The sequence below is a fragment of the Aulonocara stuartgranti genome (assembly GCF_965226115.1).
Source record: "Aulonocara stuartgranti genome assembly, chromosome: 3".
NCBI lineage: Eukaryota > Metazoa > Chordata > Actinopteri > Cichliformes > Cichlidae > Aulonocara > Aulonocara stuartgranti.
The window spans coordinates 67,244,336-67,267,022 of NC_138941.1; the positions used below are offsets into that span (position 1 = coordinate 67,244,336).

The 22,687-nt window shown below is 38.6% G+C and overlaps 3 protein-coding genes across 3 annotated transcripts in view; 2 read left to right on the top strand and 1 right to left on the bottom strand.

Moving 5' to 3' along the window:
* LOC309695629 (uncharacterized protein) overlaps positions 1 to 22,687 on the bottom strand; it is a 409,672-nt gene that overhangs the window by 80,740 nt on the left and 306,245 nt on the right. The gene's annotated exons all lie outside the window — the stretch shown is intronic.
* Positions 1 to 22,687, top strand: part of LOC309694246 (uncharacterized protein) — a 174,314-nt gene that overhangs the window by 39,685 nt on the left and 111,942 nt on the right. The window lies entirely within an intron of this gene.
* cysltr3 (cysteinyl leukotriene receptor 3) lies at positions 1,465 to 21,283 on the top strand. Its single transcript, XM_082514361.1, has 5 exons — positions 1,465 to 1,537; positions 7,909 to 8,092; positions 12,594 to 12,761; positions 13,104 to 13,271; positions 16,409 to 21,283. Exons 1-5 carry the CDS (start codon positions 1,531 to 1,533, stop codon positions 16,923 to 16,925), a joined length of 1,044 nt encoding a protein of 347 aa, XP_082370487.1. The 5' UTR covers positions 1,465 to 1,530; the 3' UTR covers positions 16,926 to 21,283.

Here is a 22,687-nt window from a genome sequence, read left to right on the forward strand (position 1 = left end):
ACTGTTCTCAGTTTGTACGTTTGATATTGTCAAGTCCGGCAGGAGCAGGACAAAAAGCTAAACTAAGTGCGGCAGCTTTATTGCTGTAGCTTGAAAACTCAAGTCAGGCAAGGGGGGAAAAGCCTGAGTGAACGACACAACAAGGAATCGAGAGAAACTGAGGACATAAATGCACACAGGCTCAGGAGAGGATGGCCAACAAGTGGGACTCATTACAGAGTAAAGTGACACAGGAAGCAAAACTGAAGATGATGCCGGATGAGAGATTATCAAAATGAAATGAATGAATGAAACTGGAATTAACAAACACAGAGACGAGGACAAAGACATGTGAACTTGACCCTGGGGCAAAGGATAGACAGACAGAAGACAAGTGGGATGACAATGGGACAAGAAGGGAGAAAACACAGGGAATACAAACATAAACCTAACCTGAGACAGGAAATGCAGAAAGACACTAACATTATGAGGAACCAAAGGACTAGAAGCAAAGATAAACTCAGAAGCACAAAGAAAAAAATATTATACTAAATAATACAAACTGAACATAAATCATCACTTTAATCCAGAAAAAGTCAAAACAAAAAACTAATTACTGGGTCAGACGACCATGACAACAATGCTTTTATATGTTTTTATTTATATGTTAGTCAGCATGCCAACTAGTTATTCTTCATAACTACTTCCCTGAATCGGCAGTGGGTGATTTATGCACCTGCAGCTTTCCTCGCATGTGGTAGTCATTTCTCACGGTCAAGAAGAAGAGAGAGAGCCCACGGCCCTCATAGGAGTCGTCCTTGAATAACACCACTACTGTTAGTCAAACACGTTTATAATTTTGCTGCTTAGTAAATTAGTTGGACTCAAAATACAGAAGAAAGAGGAAGAGACATTATTACAATCAAAGGGATGTTTAATTTTGTGTAACTCCTCCTGTGTAACTTATGAAATTACACAGATTCTGTATTTTTTTAACTAAATTAGAAGAAATATTTTTTTCTACCAATTTAAATATATTTGGTATTCATTCAGGTGTTGGGGGGGGGGGGGGTTTCGGGAGAAATATCACACTGTGGATGTGGAGGTGAGGATGACTGAGTTGTGTGACGCTTTTCTCTAAGATGCCTTCAGTTACAGGTAATTTTCAGAGTGGATTTCTGGTTAATCCTTCACTCGGTCATGTAAACAGTATGGTGCTTTCCCCTAACTAAAATGCATTTCCACTTTTAGAATTGGATTTCAGTTAAAAACTGGACCCACACAGGTGGGGAGCTGTAAACAGGAAGCAGCTTTAAATGTAAGTGAGTCTATATTTGTCGGCAGATTCATAAGAAGTCATGAAAATAAGCGTTGTGTGTTGGCTCTCTGCCCAGACTGTAAATGTGTGTGTGTGTGTGTGTGTGTGTACACGCCTACTTCCAACTAAAACCACACGACACACCCACAAACTCAGTGACTTGGAGAGCGGTACAGTGCAGCTGTGAACACACACTACAGGACAGACGGGTAAACGGATGAGCCTGTGACGAGATGAGCGGTGAGTGAAAATGTTCAGTTAATTAATGGAGAAAATAAAAAGCTGGAAGCAGCGAAGGGTTAAAGAAACTCTTTACCCAACAGGCTCAGATTGTGCTTTTCCTTCACAGCCTTACATGGACTGCAGTAGCGTTAGAAACTGACAGCTCTGTGTTCTGTTTACTGACACATCAGCTGCTGTCTTTGAACTTCTGCCTTTAATTTTAACTGGATCAGGTGGAAACCCGTGTCATCTCTGTGTCTTAAGTTTGTACTTTATGTTTTTAAGACATTAAAGAAATGACAGAAAAATGTAAACTGGAGCTCAAAGATGTAAAATAAGAAGAAGAAGAAGAAGGAAAATAACTGTGAAAAAAACTTTTCTATAAGAAGAAACCTTTGAAATGTAGTAAGTCTCTGTGATTTGAAAACCTCCTTTCTCCTTGTCATTACGGTTAAACAGAGCTTAAGCTTTTGAACAATGAGTGATGCTGAAGTAGGTGAACCTGATCTGAAATCCTCAGGTGCAGCTATGTGAAACTTGATGCGACAGAGAATAAACAGGAAATAAAGCAACATCAAACATAGAGTGCTTCCAGATGGGCTCTTTCATAACATTGAAAAAGTGGCATCCTGGATCCATTAGAGGGGCCGTAAAGGTGGGCAAGGTTTAGAAAAGCATTTTATAGTCTAAAAAAAATAACTCAGCACCTACAGACAAGCAAACAGAAGAGCCAAAGGACTTCAGGGAGATGCTAAATAACATGAAGGAGACACAAAACGACCACATGAAATACTACAACGAGGTTTTATGTGACTGCAAACTCAAAGTGACGACAGTGAGAAACACAACAGGTTGAAAGCAGCCAGGAGACAATAAAATCATAACATGGCGGGATCACAGAGCTGTGTTCTTAATCACAAATCACTGCTTTTTTACTATTGAATAAGGTTTGCTAAAAAGGGTAAAAATACGCTATAAAAATAAGACACAATAAAACATGTTTGCCTAAAAACGTCTTCATTATTAAACAAGTTGTAATGAAAATATTTACTCCACTGCTCTCCAACCTGGTTGTGAAAACAAGTCTGGGTGCATGGGAACCTGTGGGTGCGGTTGAATATTCAGTCTTGCTTGGGAAGTTTCCCAGCTAAGACAAGTGGCCTGTTATTAGTTGGGTGGCAGCCATAATGAGACCTGTTTGAATTGTCCCAATACCACAGAAAGGTGCTTCAGTGCTTATGTCATCCTTCAGCAGAGGAAACACTGCTTCATCCTTTTTGACGGAACAGGAGGCAACTGCATCCTATGATTCATAGCTGTGCACCATTTTTTTTAATGATTGCATGTATATTAGTAATAAGTTTTGTGCTGTAACCTGTAGATCAGTTTAGAATTTTTGACAACAACTGAAAATCATACTGCATGAAGAATGTAGATCGTATATAAGCTCTCTAAATTATTACGACTTTAATAAAGTGGAAAAAAAAATTAAAATTGATTCATGTTTACTTCAGGTATGCTGGGATAAGTGATGGATGGTGAGAATTTTTCATCAGCCATAAAAACCTCAAACAAAGAGCAGCAAAAAAATCAATAATTTAACGGTTATTTGTTTCTTTGTTTCTAAAACTCCAGCCTTTATAATGAACTGATCTTTTTCACTGGTTTTACTCATTTATACAACCCAATTAAAACAGCTGGGGTGAGATGAACATTTTGTACTCCATGTGGAAGAGAGCTGGAGATTAATAATAAGTAATATAAAAGTATATAATAATATATAATAATAATAATTAAATACACAGTGAGTGAAAAAGAAACACTGACTGTATCATATCACAGTGTGAGAGCGAAGTGCTCTAATAGGGTGATATGGTACTACAAGGTCATTGAGATAAGATGGGGCCTGATTATTTAAGACCTTGTATGTGAGGAGCAGGATTTTGAATTCAATTCTGGATTTAACAGGAAGCCAATGAAGGGAAGCCAAAACAGGAGAAATCTGCTCTCTCTTTCTAGTCCCTGTCAGCACTCTTGCTGCAGCATTTTGGATCAGCTGAAGGCTTTTCAGCGAGTTTTTAGGACATCCTGATAATAATGAATTACAGTCGTCCAGCCTGGAAGTAATAAATGCATGAACTAGTTTTTAGCGTCACTCTGAGATATTCACAAAAAGTTAAGTCAGTGTCTTATATATAAATTATATAAAAATATACTGTTCAGCTGAGACTGGAGAAATAACTTGGATGAGTGGCAAAGCATTTCTCCCACTGAAAAACCTACATCCAGATGAACAAAATCTCTTTACCTATATGATTGAGCATGCATCAAGGCATCTGAGACAGGATGTTTCTAATTTTAGAGACACAAGAAAGCAGTCATCCATTTCTGTTTAAAACCAGTTAAGCCTCAAATGGCTTGCTGAGCTTCCTGCTTGAAAATGACATGCACAAAATGAATAGAGTATTTCTCTGCAACAACAAACTCTGTGTAAACAGTCTTGGCATAAAAATGAAGCTAACACTTGTGAAATTTCATCAGAAGTGTAAATATTAAGATGAGATGAAATTTTACTTTGTTACTGAACTTAGAACACAAAAAAAGTAAGTAAATTTTTTCCTTGGCTAAACTTTTTTTTTTTAGCATATAATATTAGCCTACATTATTGGTACATGCTTTAGTTCACATTTTAATACAAGAATTCAATAATCAACATAGAAACATAATCTGTCCAAAGATTTATGCTAGCAGAAAGTTAGCGGCCATCCAGGTCTTTATGTCTTTAAGACATTCCTGCAGTTTAACTAATTGGTGTGTGTTATCTGGCTTCATGGACAGATAGAGCTGGGTGTCATCAGCATAGCAGTGAAAATGTATGCTATGTCTTCTAATGATGCTGCCTAAGGGAAGCATGTATAATGTAAACAGAATTGGTCCTAGCACTGAACCCTGTGGAACGCCATAATTAACCTCAGTGTGTGAAGAGGACTCTCCATTTACATGCACAAACTGGAGTCTATTAGATAGATATGATACAAACCACTGCAGTGCAGTACCTGTAATACCTACTGCATGTTCTAATCGCTCTAATAGGATATTATGGTCGACAGTATCGAACGCTGCACTGAGGTCTAGCAGGACAAGCACAGAGATGAGTCCACTGTCAGAGGCCATAAGAAGATCATTTGTAACCTTCACTAAAGCTGTTTCTGTGCTGTGATGAGCTCTGAAACCTGACTGAAACTCTTCAAATAAACCATTCCTCTGCAGATGATCTGTTAGCTGTTTGACAACTACTCTTATCTTTCTTGGATAGTTTGATCATAGTGTCATAATGACCAGAGAGATCTCTATCATACACAGATGGAGCTACGCCTTTAGCCCTAATGTTTCCTCAGTTGAGATTATCATCAGATACAGAATGACCACACAACAAAATCATTTGAGGGAGCAACTGCAGAGCTTTACAAGTAACAGAGATAATTTTACTGTTGTTTTGTTGTTGTTGTTGTTGTTCTTCTTTTTTTGTTTTTTAGCAGAGTGCAAATGAAAGCAACTGTGAGACCTTCTATCTGTAGCCAGTCACTGTGGGCCAAATGCAGTAAACTATTTTCCAAAGAGTCAAAGTTTGCAGCAGCCAGGCCGAGCAGTGCTCCAGTATTTGTATTCAGTGGATTAAATATATATGGGGAGATCAAAAGTAAACAATGTTCAGAGTTGATGCTGAGAAGAGAAAAGTCAGAGGACAAACTGTTTCATTGTTTAGGTGCTAAATGATGCTGAAGTAATGAAAACTAAACTGTATGTAAATTATAGATATTTCACAGACACAGTGAGTGGGAAACACCAACGCTTACTTTAGCGGAGGTTTTTTTTATTCAAACCAATGCTATGTGCATGCTTTGGAAAGGATTGCTGGCTTTTAACCTTTATTATAAATGTGTCAGTTTATATTTAATGGTTTTTTGCAAAGCTCATATAAAAACGATGTACTTGTCTTTTGATGAAAGGTCATAAGTACGTTAGCTGCCAGCTCTGTTAGCATGTTCACTTAGAATGTTACATCCATAAAGTCTGCAGATAATATGGATGTGAGGTTGAAATTTTAATGATAAATTCCATCTAAATACAACAGGCGAGTGAATGCTTCTCTGTTGACTTTCATTGAAGTTATAAAATAAGATCACAGCTTTTAAATCCTGAGGTCTCTAAATTGGCCTTAATTTCTTCTCATTCATTCTCGCATTTAACATCAAAACACTTGATTGGAATTATTAATCTTTTTAAAGACTTTATATTGACTCTCATCCATTTTCAGCCCCAAAACACAAAACCACTCATTTTCATTCAACATAACCTCTTAGCACCAAAATTATCAATGAAATCTCTATTTGTATGAGATCTCTGCATGAGTTTTAAGGTATAACATCTGAAGCTTTCTGAAACTATGCGTGTTTAGCATGTGGCTAAAGGGCAATTGTTGGGTTTCAGTTTTATTTGAGATGAATAAAATCTTTAGTTTTTTACTGATAGAATAATTACTTAGAAAGCTGTAGACATATCAGTATAAAAAAATTTGTGGGGGCAGCTCGAGACACGATAACTGGCGCCTGATAACGGTCATGGCCACCTCTTAGCTCAGTACCTGCAAAACAAGCAGCTTGTCCCCTCCAGTTTTAACTGATTAGATAGATGCACATTCTCTACCTGCTACTTTCATTTTTAAAAAAGCATAACTCAAACTGTTGTTGTTCATCTTTTTATATATATTGTCAAAGCTGCTGGCTTTTACTCTAAAAGCATACTAAAGTTCACCAAGACACAGGTCTGTCTTAGCCAAGTAGAGCTTTTCTGTTTTGTCCAAACCTCAAAAGGGATTAACTGTTTTTTTTAGTGGACATTGTAGGCTTTCTCGCACAGTTAACCCTGCTTGTGTAAGTCAGCTATTCTCCACCTCAACACATGTTAGCCTACAACATTCTTCTTTTCCATTGGTATTTTCTTGAATGTAGTCACTGATCGTTAAAGTGCTGCTTGTTTCTGTTTTTGTGGACACACCTTAAAAGGCTGGTATAAATGCAGTGCAAAATGCAAAGGTTATATTGCAGTAGGGAAATGCTCTGGGAAACCTTCATCTTTTTTACTTTTCATGAGAGAGGTTTTATTATAAACTCCAGAACATGTTTCAGCTCTATAAGGCTACAAAGTCACACATTCACCCCATCATAAGCAGATCTCTGCCAAACTTTGAGTTAAATTTAAAAGGATGAAATATAATCGTTTATGCCGCCTCCTCACAAACAGTGGATTTCATAAGCTATTTAAGTCCATGATTATCATTTTGCATTCAACAATTTACATTTCATGAGATAAGCATCCAGCTGGACAGCCTGAATTCAAATATAGAGTGCAGGAACAAACAGCGCTTTTCTCACCTGCTGGACCTATTAATAAAAGCAGCTTTATTTAAAACAGGCTGGCTGTTTTGGTTTTGTATACCTCATATAGATGCACAAGAGTGAACAGTTTCCTGGTTGTGCCTTTTTTGTTTAGGCTCATTCAGACATCTCAGCTCTTATCACAAAATTATCTTCAGTTGATTGGCATCTGCAGTCTGACCCAAACTTCACCCATGTGCTTTAGCCCTGAGATAACAGCTGCACGAGGAGGAAATAAAGCAGTATTTTCCTTTTAGCTGAATTTTAATAGAAGCAAACATTAGACTAAAAAGTCCCTCTTCTGTGACCTGAAACTTAAAGGTAAAAGAAATGCATAATGTCCCCATCACCAAAGTGTTACTAACTAATTGTTTCTATTAACCAAAGCTTTTGCTCTGAGGGCTGCTGACTAAAAGCGAACCAAATATTGTTTTCGTTCATTTACAGAGCCACTAAATATTTATCCTGCATAAAAGGAGACTGTACATAAGCCCCCTCCTTCTGAATTTTTGGAGTCTCATTATTAGCATTTTGCCACAACAATATTAGTGTTGTGAAGCTGGATTTGAACCTATTTCGATAAGATATTACATACCAGCTAAAACAAACTAGCTTAGTTAGCTAAAAATGGGTATTCCAGTATTTAGCCACATCCTGTCCATTACCATCAAACTTGACAACAATACTAATTTAAATAGCGTTTCCAAAGAAAAAAAAACTTTATTCAGTTCTACAATCTTTTAAAGACACTTAGCTGGGCCTCAGTCATGCTGAGCTTTGCCCTGTTATTTTAATACACTAATGGTATGTATAACACTTCTGATATATTTTGCATTAAATGGTGCGTTAAAAATTTAATTCTATTGAGATTACAGATGATTGTAATCTCAACATTCACATTTCTGACACAAAAAATCATCTTCTACTAAAAATATTTGTGTGTTTCACCAGCACGACAGATGAGCATGACTGTTGCCACGAACAACAACACTGCAAAGTCCCACTTGGAATGCTTCCACGAAGATGATGCCTTCAAGTACAGCGCGTACAGATACACATATCTGCTCGTGTTCCCTGTGGCATTTATCTGCAACATCGGGGCGCTGGCGGTGTTCTTCAGGCAGAGCAGCCGCAGGTCAGGACACGCAAACACAGAAACATGTGCCTCTCTTTTCTTGGTTCTATGCATTGACTTATATTCAATTTACTTTATTCATATATGTTTTAATGTATTTCATATATACACACACACATATATATATATATATATATATATATATATATATATATATATATATATATATTACATAATTGTTACTATGCAAACCCACAAACACACATCAAGTTTCTCCTGTTCTCATTGTTTACCATTACAATAGGCAATTAGCAAACAAAAAGCATGTCTCTATCTCCTGAGTACTCTGAGATTATTGTAATTTGTTCTCATTATATAAAACTACTATGAACATCCCTGTGGTGAGGTGTGCGCACACCCAAATACAAATCCCAGAGGCCAACTTAAACATAAAAAAATCCCTTTACTGAGGTGTTACAGGCCATCTGGAAGGCAGTAAATAATCATACATCTAGGGGGGGCTCATACTAGGGAGCGCAACAAGTATGCAAAAAAAATAGATGCAAATTGAGGCTCTAATAGACACACAAGTTAAACAGGGAAAGAACAGCTAGGTGGGGAGGTGGATAGGACCATCGTCTCACAGCAGAAGACCAGGATTTGAATCTAGTGTGGGGCCTTCCTGGCATGTTTTCTATCTGGTTATGTTCCCCAGTCCAATTGCATGCATGGGGTTAGTTTAACTGGTTATTGTCTCGGTGTCTTAGCCCTGCAGTAGATTGACAACCAGTCCAGGCTGTAACAGGTCTGATGCACTATGACAGCAGGGATAGGCTCCAGCCCAACCACAACCCTTAGTCTGACAAGTGGAAGAAAATGGATGAATGAGTAATCAGGGACAGTGAAAATACCAAGTTGACAGCTCAAACTAAGAAATTAACAAAAGAAGTAAAAGTAATAAGCACCAAAAGACAAACGGCTCTAAGAAAATAAACAAAAATCAACATAAAGAGGATCATTTCAAAGATGAAGACATCCAATGAGATCCGAGAAAACATTAAGGAGGTTAGGCTAACTGGTAGTCTCAACACTAAAGAAAACCACACTGTAGCAGAACCAGTTCTTGCTAGAAAAGTAGCAATGACTAATAGTCTGGACCGTAAACAGAAACTGGAAATGATAAGTGCAACCATAATACGTTTACATTAAATATAAACTTAGAAGTTCCCACAGAAAACTGAAAATAACCCCACAGATCCCCACAGGCTGCGACACTATGACTTACAGCCATCGTCAGAGCGTTGTGTCAAAGGGGGTAAACAAGAATCAAAGGTTCTTCTCCACTGACATCCATCCAACTCCAGTCTTCATATTCAAAACACACAAACATGTGTCTGTAACTGAGATCTAAGCGTCGGCTGTAATCCGCTGAGGCCATTGTTGCTGTTTATCATTAAAAGAAGTAAATATTTCTGTTATCTGCACTTTTGCTCTGAGTTCAACTTTTTTTCACCCAGCAACATCAGAAAACTCAAGCATGCTTATCTTTGAGGACTTCAGTGACTTTCATCAACTGCTAAAATTTTAAAACATGAGAATTTTACTGTTTAGTATTAAAATATTTTGTATTTATTCAGAGCAGAGTATAGAAGTCTGATACTGGCATTGGGAGACGGTTGCAGTTCCAGCCAATCCCAGAGGAGCACTTTGGTGTCGTACAGTGAACCATTGTCTAAAAACCCCAAGAATCTGAACCAGAAAGACGTCCTTTTTTATCTAATGATTCATTTCAGGAGCTTGAAGTTCTTTTTCCTCGATGTTGGCGGAGGACTTTCTGTTTACTCCTGCTGCTGTTTAACTGATGGGCTTTCATTTTTTTTATGGATGTGGAAGAATGTCGTTGAACTTTCACGGCTTGATGGTATGTGGGTGGTTCTTTGTCTCGTACTGCTCAGCAGTGCGTTGAAGAAAAACACGTTTTTTGTCAACAGGTTTATTCCTATTTCACAGTACTGAAATATTTCACACAGCAGCTTTTGCTTTTTAAACAAAGATACACCAGTAATAAAGTAAGCTTAAACCTGTAGTTCCTGTTTCATTACATCAGAATTCCAAGTGCAGAAAACAAACTGGTGGCTTTAATAACAACGACATACTGGAACTGGCATTTTTCCATTATTTTATGGGCAAACGTGATGAGTTTGTTTTTCCAGCTCGCATCAGGTTTACTGTAAGGTAACCAACCTGCTACTCTTCTTCTAACAACTCACTGCATGTGCTTTTTCACATCCCTCAATTTCTCATGCAGATCCTCTCTCGACAAAGGGTCCAAGCAAGACAGATATTTACATATTTTCATATTATATTGTTACAGCTCTGCTCACAAGCTGCAGCAAGTAAAGGGACCTTCTTTATTTGAAAATAATTAATCATTCAGATTTAAAACAAAACAGCAGATGGCAGAGAGCAAGAAGTGTTGCCTTCATCCACACTTGATATATTATGTAGACAGTTAACAATTAAACCCAGGCAACACCCGGAGAAACTTGCACTGCCACTGCATGACCAACTTCTAGAGCAGAGCTGTGCATGCTAGTGTAACAGAGAAACACCAATAAGTTCCTATAAATACTTCATCATAAAATAAAATAATGAATGAAATGAACAAACGAAGCCCATATGTTGCAACGCTGCAATACTTCATCGGTAACATCATGTTGGACCTTGATAGACTTTTATTGAATCCTTGTGTGGTGTTCAGGTCTGTTGGACCTGTTTTCATAGTTTATCAAAAGAAAAGTATCCAATTATTTATTATTTGAAACTCTGATTTCTTTCTTTTGAATTATTTCTTACATAAATAACACATTCATGTTATACTTCAGGTGCTTGGGTCTTTGTGTATATGTGTGCTGTGTCTTTCTACTCCAGCCTTTCCTACACACAGTTGCAGTACCGTTACATTTCCTTGCATTAAATTTATTGCTCCCACATCCATACACATTTCTTCTGGTACACAACGGACAAGAATTCCTTGTGTGGATGTGCAGGGGCGTAATTTCCAGGGTGGTATATATATAACCCCCCCCCCAATAAAATTATGAACTATCTTGCATAAATAGGCTCTTGATTGTCTTTACTGATTTCAGGTATTACCAGCAAAATAGCATGTTTTACCCAGATTTATTTATTTATTTATACAGTGATCTTGACACCCCCCCCCCCCCCCCCCCCCCCCCCCCCCCAATTTTCAGCACAAAGTTACGCCGGTGTAGTTGTGTATCGCTCAAGATGGGGTAAAGATTCCCCGCTCAAGAGGGAAGATGATGAAGAGCTTCAGAGCATGAGACCTTTTGACTTCACCAGAAAAGATCTAAATCTCTAAAAAGTTAAAGAGTTATTAATATCTAACAGTCTGTGATTGGGCTTCCCTGACCCGTGTCAGCGTGCATGCTGTACTGAAGGCCGACCTCATATGACTGCGTGAAATGTCTGTTTACTTTTTGTTCATTTCGTGCTCGTGGGGTTAATTTGCTTATCAAATTGCATACAAATTAGGGGCAATATTATGGCTACCAGCTTGTTTATGCACCATGCAAACTTGATCTCATGATAAGATCCAAACTTGGGATAACCGTCACGCTCTGTAATTATGTGCAGGTGCGTTCACAATAAGAGTTTTATGTAGTTAACAGTGACCTCCATGCAGCCTTGCTGTGCCTGTGACTGACACCTGACATATGTGAGTGATGAAGCCCACATAAAGGCTCAGATCTCACCAACAAGGTCATTATGCAATGTGTGAAACTTTACAGAGTCACAATAAACACAAAGATATCAGTAAAATACATGTGTCTGCTGGTGAGATCAGCCTGGAGTCTCAGTGGATTATGATGTTTGTGAGCAATGCTGTGATCTGTAAGGAGTAGGGAACAGGTGGAGGAGAGCCTGGAGAGGTGGAGGCATGCTTCAGAGAGAAAATGACTGAAGGTCAGACAGAATACATGTGAGTGAATGAGACAGGTGGAAATGTGAAGATGCAAGGAGTAAAGATACCAAATCAACCAAAGCAACAGCAAGAGTGCAGTCAGGGTGGAGGGGGTGGAGATGAGTGTCAGGGGTGACATGTGACAGAAGGACAGCAGCAAGAGTGAAAGGGAAGGTTTATGAGATGGTAATGACCTACTGTCAGGGTTGGTTTGGAGACAGTGGCACTGACAGAAAGAAAGGAGGTAGCAAAGCGGAAGATGTTCACCTCTTCATTGGAAGAGAGCAGGATGGACAAGTTAGAAATAATGCATCAGACGAACAGCTGATTTACTCATTTCCCCTTAGAGAGCCCCTCTCCTGTTCTCTGTTAATCTACTGGCCTACAAAGCTGTGAGGTAACACACGCCTAGTTGCCTAAAACTGAACCTCTTATTAAAATCCACATTCGGTTGCTCTTCAGCTGTAAGTTCTTCAATAATTAAGTGAAAATGTCAAAAAACAAAACAAAAAATGACTTTTTTTGTCCCTTTAAGAGACTTTAAATCATCCATCTTTTTCCTTGTCCCCTCAGGAGGTCGGCCTCCTGTGTGATCATGATGAACCTCGCCATATCAGACGGCAGCTTCTCCCTGACCCTCCCGCTGCGATTGGCTTATTACTTTAATGAAGGGAAGTGGTTCTTCCCAGACTGGATGTGCCGACTGTGCGTCTTTGGCTTCTACGTCAACCTGTACACCAGGTAATTCACATTCACTGATCATCACATCCCTTTAGGGAGCATAATTAAGTTTATTTGTAGTCCCCCAAAATATGTGTGAAATCATTATGTTCAGAATATGAGTATATATAAAAGTAATAAAGTAAAATAAAAGTAAAAAACAATCAGTTAGTGACATCAAACAAACAAACAAAAGCAAGTATTGGAATTAAGCATTTGCATTATGGGGACGTTACGTCCTCAAACAGGATGAGTCCATGTGTAAGACCTCACATCACCAGCTATACCAGTAGACAAGCACACATACACACACTTAAAACAAACGACAGACATTTACTAAAATAACCCTCTTCCGCCCATCAGCATCCTCTTCCTCACTCTGCTGAGCGTGCTGCGCTGGTTGGCTGTTGCTCAGCCGCTCCGTCACCGCTCTTTAGCTACGCCTGCTCGAACCTTATGGATCTGCCTGGGAGTTTGGGTGTTTGTGGGCGGATCCTCTGTGCCCTTCCTGTCCAATGGGGTTGTACATAGGTGAGACATCCCGCAACATGTTTTGTTTTCTTCTTTGTTTGTTTTCTTTTTTACGAGACAGAATCTAATAGTTTAACAAATACTTTATTTCATGATAATATCTATTAATTGTTTTTTTCATTAATTTTTTTAAATTGGATTTAAAAAAAATGTTTAGTGAAGGTTCATTTCAAATGTTTGGATTTGATATTATGACTTTTTTTTTTTAAATTTTACATATGTAGATCCTTTTCAGGTTTTAAATTAAGGGCTCAGGGCTGAAAAATGTTTATTGTGATAAAGCCAGTTGAAGGTGTTTTTCCTTTTTTGCATGTCGTTGTTCATTGGATTCACTGGACGTTTTAGAGAGATATAAAAAGTTGCGTCCATGTGGTTTTATCCTTGATTTGGCTTTAATGCTTTCGCACAAACTCAGGAGGAACCTTGTTGGAGTGTAATCAGATTAGCTGCTGACTGATCCCGTGCTTCCTGCTTTGTCTCATTTTTTTCAATGACAAAATTAACTCACTCTTGAACAAGTTGTACAAGGTCTGAAAACCTTTCCCTGACAAATGAAACCCCCCCCCCCAGGTGTTTTCATGTGTTACAGTTCTCTCTCACATGTGAAATGAATAAGAGAGCAGATTTAAGCACATCCCAAGGCCTTAAAACCATTAAACTGGTTTCCGTGTGGTTTATTAGTAGGCATTGTGTCTTGTGTTTGGATTTCCAGTTAAATTAACAGTGATTTCACGCCTGTGATCAGTTTGTGTATACTTATCATGATAAATTTCGCCTGATATTGTCACGGTTACTGGAAGAACTTAAACAAACAAGGAGGCAATGTTTAGCATTAACAACAGTACAGCAAACCTTCCTCACATATTTTCCAACTGAAAAAAACAACATTGTCATTAGTTACTATCTCTCCTCTGCACAGCCTTTTCATAGACTCTGGAAAAGACAGACTAAGCTTTCCTATCTGACAAGGGCTGAATATACAGAAGTGTTTTAAAATGCCTGCATTGTGCTGTCTGATAGCATCAGAGACTCAGAGCAAAAGAGCCTCACTCCATCTTCTTTTTATAATATGAATGCAAATAAATACAGATTCTTTTTGGATCATTAATCACATAAAACTGCTTTAGTAGAGCCCTAAATTATAAGTGTATAACTGGAAATGAACAAAATCGGCCCACTTTCCCTGACAGTGGTCTTTGTAAAATTGGTCCGAGGAGCAGGAAATGTATGTCTTCCAGTGTACAGGAAAACTAACAACTCTGTCCTGATGTTGAGGGGAGATGATAAAAGCATCAGGGAAATGTCTCCTCTGGGAGGTGATGATAGAACCGAGTCTTGCATGTTTTGGCCTACTGAGCAGAATTAAAGTTGTTTTTTGGCTCCATTTGTTATGGAGTTCTTGTCCACCTGAAGATGCAAGATTCCCAAATAAAACAACAGTCTCTTTAGACAAATGCCCCCCAAAAACTGACTGAAGATCTTTTTTATCTTTACAGTATTGTAGTATGTCATAAATTTCTAATCTGTAAAGTAAATTTGCCTTTGAAAAATAACTGAAAAAAGTATGAAGAAAAATTATTTAATCAGCATATTTACCAACTGTTGGTTCTCATCACTTGTCAGGCAGTCAGACCATTTCCCCAATACTGGAAACCTTAAGTCTTAGCACTATTTAAACGAGTGAAAATGTAAAAAAAATACTTCTTTTTTTACCATCAGTGACGGCTGATGGCAAAAATTCTTTCTGGGGTGGGGGCACCATTGGGTCTGTCGACTTTTCATTCTTGTCTTTGACTGAGTGCCTTAAATATGTTGCAGTAAATAAACAATCAAATTTTACTTTTACCGTTTCAGCGCTTGAAGTTGCCATCCTCAGTCAAAAACTAGCTAATGGGTTAGTCCTTGTTCTTCTCCAGGACAAGAGTCCCTGTGCTGTGGCGATGTGTGAATGTGTGAATGATGCTAAATTGTCCAATCAAATTCTTAAACAAGGCAGATTTTTAAGGCAAGTGATCAAGGACACATAAACCAACTCCAGACTTCCATTTTGCGGCTTCCATGGAAGGAAGTCGATATATATGAACTTAATGCATAATCTAATGAAGTTTGACCACTACACACACAGTCAGCCTCAAATAGACACCTGAGCTATGGCTTTTTTTTCAGCCACTGCACACATGGTGTCAAATCAAATCAAATCAAATCAAATCACTTTTATTGTCACATCACATGTGCAGGTACATTGGTACAGCACATGTGAGTGAAATTCTTGTGTGCGAGCTTCACAAGCAACAGAGTTGTGCAAAATACAAGAATGGCTACATCTGGAACTAATAAATATATGTACAATATATAATAGTATATGCTAGTATATGTCACAGCTCTAAAAAGCTAGCTTAAGTGTCTAAGCAGTTTAACATTAAACAGCATCACAACACCAATATGCTTATTATTATTTTTAATGAGCAGAGTTGTAATACTTTATTTATTCATTGTCAAGCTTCCCTGCAGGACTCTTAACTTAACAGTTGAATGTTTCTAGTTCAATGGATGGTGGCTTATGTTGGAAATCTTTGTGCCAGTTTATAATTTTCTAACCATTTCTGAGGTGGTTCTGTTGGATTTCAACACATTAGCTTTATCTGGTAATTCTGAAATATATAAAAAAATATTGATATGCACTAACGCCTATAACACTGCACTGCCGTAGAGTGATTGAATAAATAAAGTTCAAAAAGGTGGCGGCTGGACTGTGGGGTTTTTATTTATGCCTTTCCTCCTGTCCTCTTGATTGTATTTGGAAACAGTCGGACATGCTGCAACATGCTCAAAGAAAACATGTTCAATACTCATGCCAATGTTAAAAGTCTGTGAAGGTTCTCAGTCATCCAGGTCATCGTAGTCAAAGGAGCTTGCAAAGAAATGTTAAAACAACAAAAACAAATATAGGTTATGGTGCTTCTAAAAGGTGCTTCCTTAAACCATAACATATGTCAAGCTAATCCAAAGTTAATAATCTACAAATTTAATAAAATGTCACAGAAACACAGCTGAATCTATTTAATTAATTTAATCAAACAGTTATGTAGGTATGATGGATAAAACATCATTTCTTTGCTTGTCTCGCTCTCTCTCAGGAACAATGCAACTCGCTGCTTTGAGCCAGAAACCCCAAGGTCCTGGTCGATTATCCTGGTGTTAAACTACGTGGCGGTGACTTTTGGTTTCCTCATACCTTTCCTCACCATCATCATCTGCTACAGCAAAATCATTCGACAGCTAACGGCCGACTCGAGCCCTAGCGGCACCAACCTGGCCAGCAAGAATCGCACTCGCAACCGGAGGCGCTCGGTGCATTTGGTCAGCATGGTGACAGCGACCTTCCTGCTCTGCTTTCTGCCCTATCACCTGGTCCGCTCGCTCCACCTGCACGCTGTGTGCAACCGCTGGAACTGCAACATCTTGCTGGCCCTGCAGCGAGGGGTGGTGGTGACCCTGTGTCTGGCAGCGTCGAACAGCATGGTCAACCCGCTGCTGTATTACTACTCTACAAGGACGTTCAGGGAAAACATGAGGGAAGCCCACTCCTCACTGCTGTCCAGCAGAGGAGGGTCCATCAAAGCATCAAGCATGAAACGGAGGAACACCAGCTGAGGAGGCTGTCAAAGTGAGGCTGCTAACAATGTTCCTCATAAAAGCTTTGAGTTAGACTTTGTTTTATCTACTCCAGTGGAAATATAGATGACATTCCACTAAAGCTCTTCTTTCCTAATATGGAGTGAAAAGCCAGTGGAACTACATGACTGAACTTTTCACTAGGACTAAGAGTCCCTAAAGGGACAAACAGACCAAAAAGCTACCAGGAAGGACCTGAAGGACTGTGAGGAGTTGAGAATGGTTCATGAGTTTTAATGGACTCCTAAACCCTTCTCAAATGACTTTAATGGGTGGTTCTGAAGAGTTCTGGGGTCTTTGAGTTCAAGGGTTACCCAAGAGTCTGAGAGGTTGTGAAGTTTCAGGAGTTGTTGAGAAATTCATATCAGATTGATAAGAATAATTCTGTTCAAATGTTGCTTTTGCCAAACTGTAAAGTACTTCTAGACGCAAATCTTGCCACTCTTCACATTCCTCTGAGCACTTATTTCATCAGTTATTTTGAAGCAAATTCCATTTTAATTTTAGTAAAGGTGGGTCCATAAAAACTGCATGTAAAACTCACCTGTCAGATCAGGCAAAATTCAGCTTCTTTCTTTTGATTTTCCTGTCGTGTGTTTGGTATAAAAACCAGAACATGGAAAAGTTGCAGAGTAAAAGCAGCCCCATTTCTTGCAGAGTAACAGCGCCCTCTTCAGGCTTTAGTGAAGTGTTTGGAGAAGTTACTGAGTCCTTTTCTTAATTATATGCAGCAGGAGACTGCAGACCATAATAAGCAACTCTGAGCAATTTTGACTTAGGGAGAGGCAATTAATTCGATTTTGATTTAAATTACGAGGTTGGGTTCATTTGATCATTTTCATTGGAACATTATTAGAATAAGATAACTGGCATGAATGCATTTATTTTTTCTTTGCGATATAAATCAAGTGGACCATTTTGCTTTCCAGTGGTGCATTTTTGTTCCCTGCTAAGCTCAGTCGCTTTTTAGTTCAGCTCTACAAATATCTCGTCTAGGGGTCTTGAACCCACAACTATTTTGGCAACGAGTAAACTCGATCAATTACAAAATTATCTTATACATTTTTCATGGAGAAAAATAGATAAGTTTATGAAGTCCATCACAGGCAACCAAAAGTCTGAAAATCTTTTTAATTACAGCAGCAGGTGAAATGTCAAGTTAAACACCACAAATGTAGCTTAAAAACAGGATATTATCATAGCAAGACTTGTTTGTGGCTATTTCGTGGGATTCCTTTGGTCTAGAATTGCTTAAAATATATTTTTTGATAATGAAGGTGAACCAGTGGAAAGACATATATATATATATATATATGGAGAGAGAGGGTTAAAAATGCACTTTTCATAAGTTTAATGAAAATCTATGGAAGGTTTCAAACTGTGAAACAGCTTATACTGAAACACTGTTGTTGATTACTTCTTCCACCTCTGACTTCATCTTTTTGAGGACTTTGGATGACATGATATGTACTAACACTGCGCTTTGTTCCCGAGTGTGAGATATTTGTGTCCGTGTGTCATTATTGTTGAAACATATGATGCTGTTTCCAGTGAAGAGTTGTTGTTTACATGTTTATTTATTTGCAAATAAAAACTTCAGGGACATTTCACATGAAATGGAAACATCTCCGTTCCCTCCTTTCCCCCAAATTCATCTTCCTGTTTATTTTCCACAGAACAGAATTTTTTTTCTTTGGATTTACTACATTATATATTTATTTATTATTGAAGGTCAAATATGATTGTCTCATCCCTGTAGGGGTCGCAGTGGGACCCTGTGTGCACTGAGCAGCAGTGAATGATGATGTGTTTATTTGATGAAAATACACTGGCCCTGAAGTTAAACAATAACGATAACGCACAATAAAATGTGTGCTCGCTTTCAGTTTTAAGGTTTTAGATATCAGAACATAATGCAAAGTCTGTTCATCACCTCAGATTAATAAAAACATCCATATTCCCCCATGTCTTTGTTTATTTAACACGAATTAAGCCAAAGCAGTGAAAACCTAAGCTTATATAGGAATTGAGAAAAAAAAAGAGCTGCTAATCAAATGCAGTTGATTAACTGATGATCAGTAAGATGATGATCAGATAACCACCTGCATACAACCAGAGTCACAATATTTATTGTCATTGTACAAAAGCTAAAACCTAATTGTATCAAGTCCCACTGAGTGCAAAGAGAGCTGGGTGGGATGCGTCCTTTGGGAGACTGTGGGCTTTACTGTGGCAACTGTGATGATCTTCTGTGCATTCAAAAGAGCATTTGTAGAAGAACAAGCAGCACCTCAGCTAGGGTGTTGTTTTACCTTCTTGACTAGTGATGTGATTTTAGTTTTCCAGAATAGATCATCATCCAGGTGCAGGCCCAGAAATCTGAAGTCAGAGACCCTCTCCACAAAACTGCTATTCATGTATATAGGCTGAGCGTCACATCTGTTTCTCCTGAAGTATTTCCATAGTTTTTTGTGGCATTGAGGACCAAGTTGGTATTACTAAAGAGTGTACAGTAAGGATTCAGCATCTGTGGGGAGCCAATGTGTAAGCTGAGTGTTGGGATGAGGTAGGGCCCTACTCTGACACTCTGGGTGGTCGCTGAGGACCTCGTCAATTCAGAAGCAGATGTGTAGCCAAGGTTCATCATTTTTGTAGGCAGTTTGTTATGGCTGCGTTAAACATCTGGCTAGAGTCAGTGTAAAGAAACTCAGTATAATTGTATTCCAGATGGGTAAAAGCAGTTTTGGGTTGATGAACCTTTCAGTGTGTTAACACAACGCCAAAAGGAAAGATATAATCTCGAGAGAAGCAGCTATTGTTGCCCGTCAGTCTCAGAATAGTTATAAGGCCATTTCCAAATAATCTACGGTCCATCATCTTGCAGTGAGATAGATTATTCTCATGTGGAAAACATCCAGAAAAGTTATCAGGACTCCCAGGAGTGGACATTCCAGGATTTAATCCCATGGTCATAGCGTGCAATGCTCAGAGAACATGCAAAAGCCCAAGAGCTACAACTCAGACTCTGCAGACCTTGATTAGCATGATAGAGGTTAAAGTTCATGACAACACAATAAGAACAACGCTGAATACGTTTGGGTTGTTTGGAAGGGTTGCTAGGAGATTGGCTCTCCAAGAAAATTGGTTCTGTTCATATGGACGTAGCGTTTCGTGGGAGAAACTTTTCGTCGCTCAACCAAGTGACTTCTTCAGTCTCAGCTGACTGCAGGTTTCCCCAACCTCATAAACAGTCATGTGCATGGCTGTGCCGTGGTGGCAGTTTGATGATTTAGCTTGTTCAGCAGTCACAAGACCTGGACACCTTCAAGCCATTCAGTGGACCATGAACTCCTCTGTATGCAAAGGAGTTCATGGTCTAGAGTCAAACATGAAGCCATTTGTACAACACCTATTGGCTCATGCTACAGGACAATGATCCCAAATGCAGCAGCAAATCTACAATTTGATGGCAGAAAAAGAAAAGGATCAAGGTGCTGCAACGAGCCAAATTCCAGACCTCAGTCTGATTGAAGTCCTGTGCCAGGACCTTCAGAGCTGTGCATAAACAGATGACTGCAAACTGCAATAAACTGAAGCAAAGTTGTAAAAGTGAGAGGGCAAAGATTCCTGCATCATGATGTAGTGACTGCTAAATTTATCCTGGACAAACTTTATGTTGCTGCTGCTAAAGGTGGTTCTACAAGCTAATGAATCATGAGCTATTCTCAGATTTTCCACACACACTTCTTCATTTTGTCTTAATTTTAGAACCTTTTAAAGAGCAGAATGTTTTTCTAATATGTCCTAAAACACCGAAACCTTTTCCACTGCTGTATTGTTGACTGGATGATTGAAACAGCTCAGTTAGTTTGAAGCATTACTTCAATTAATATTACTTTCAGAGATCATAGGGAAATGAAAACTGTGTGTAAACAATCAGCTGTCAGGGCTGGTGAAGTTCAGTGCTTACTGCCGTGTGGCTACGACATGGAGCAGATGAGACGCTGCAGAGTGAAAGCTGCTCTTTTTCCTGCAGAGTAAGAGCGCCCTCTTCAGGCACTACACTCAAAAACAAACAGTCTGATTTCCTTTGCTGCCTGTTAATCTGGTTTTATTTGAGGCTTTTAGCTTTATGAAAAAATGTCAACATCAAGAAAATATTAAAAACACCTCTGTCAGTACTTTATTATTATTATGAATATTATCATTGTTGTTGTTGCTTTTGAACTGTTTGATCCTATACTTGTATGGATATGTTGTGTCTTAAAAGCAGAACCAGGGGCAAGACCTACAAATTAGCTTTGGCTAGAAATCCTGTATGCACTGCATCAGCTGTATACGTGTTTAAATGCTGCAATGTTAATATGTGCCATCAAATAAACACAAATACAAAGCTATATGAGTCTCTGTGGTGGCTCTGAGGTTGGAAAACAGCAACAAAAATGAGGGGAAAAACAGTAAAACCTTTTAAAACATAGTTTAAAGTTTGTGTAATGATAATAATGATAATATTTCACTTTGTGAAAATGTTAGGGGCCAGGTTTTGTTTTTGTTTTGGGCAAATGCATGATTTTTTCACATAAAGAATAGTTGAAGCAGGACTCTAAGGAGCAATCCTGAAATACCTGTACTGAGGAAGTGGCCATGAAATGGATTTGGATTTAAGCCATTTGAGTTTCCCTGTGATCATTAAAACAAGATAATTAGGATTTTTAATAAAAGTATTTTTGCTCTGGTTCCTTTTGTCTTGTGTTAAATGAAGAGCACTTATTTACTTTCCAAAGATGCATTTTCGTGCCATCCTAAAAATTCACTCACTGTTTAGTTCAGCTGCAGCCACAAACATCTAGAACATCTCAAACCTCCAGGTCCATGTGTTTTTTATATCGATAAGAACAAAATTTAATATGTCATATCTGAGGCCATTTTTAAATAATGTAATTATATAATGTAATTATATAATTTAACGAATAATTTAATTCAAATAATTGTAACCCCTCATTATAAAACATGAAATCCAGAGAGTAGGAGTTCTATAAAGTTTCATGTTTTGATTTTGACTGCCTATCAGTAGTGATGCAGACACTGTGCTGTAATGTTCAGTGGTGTCCAGCAGAGGGCGCAGCAGCTGTGGGGGTTTTCCCTTTAACTCGGCAAAGTGTTGACCTTTGACCTCTGAGCTCCACCTCAAATTTATGACATCACAGGACAATCCCAGGCCTTCCTGAAGGAGGCAAAATGTGGACCAATCCACTTTCAACTATGCTATGAGTCACAAGAAGGTCAAAGGTCAGGCACAATCAGCAGCATGTTGACAGAAACTCTGTAATGTATATGTGTGTGTGTGTGTGTGTGTGTGTCTGTTTCCTGACTTCCAGGTGTTTCCTGACTCCACCTTCTCTTGTTTTATAGACACACACACACACACACTCAAGCTCGTACTGCTATCTTTGTGAGGACCCTCCCTGAGATAATAGAGTCACATGTCCTTGAAAACCAGAACTGACCCCTCCAGCAGTCCTTTAAAGGTCCCAAAGGAGGACTGCCCACAGTCCTCACAAAGACAGAGAAACAATAGACACACAAAGTAGTTTTTTTGTTTTTTTTTTTCATTTCAGAGGACGTCACACAACTTCCAACCTTTCCCGGGACTCCCACCCTAAAGTCCTCACCCAGAAACGGAATAACCTGTCTTATGGGGATGTGCTTTTTGTCCGTTAAAGGAAGTCAAGTCGCCACAG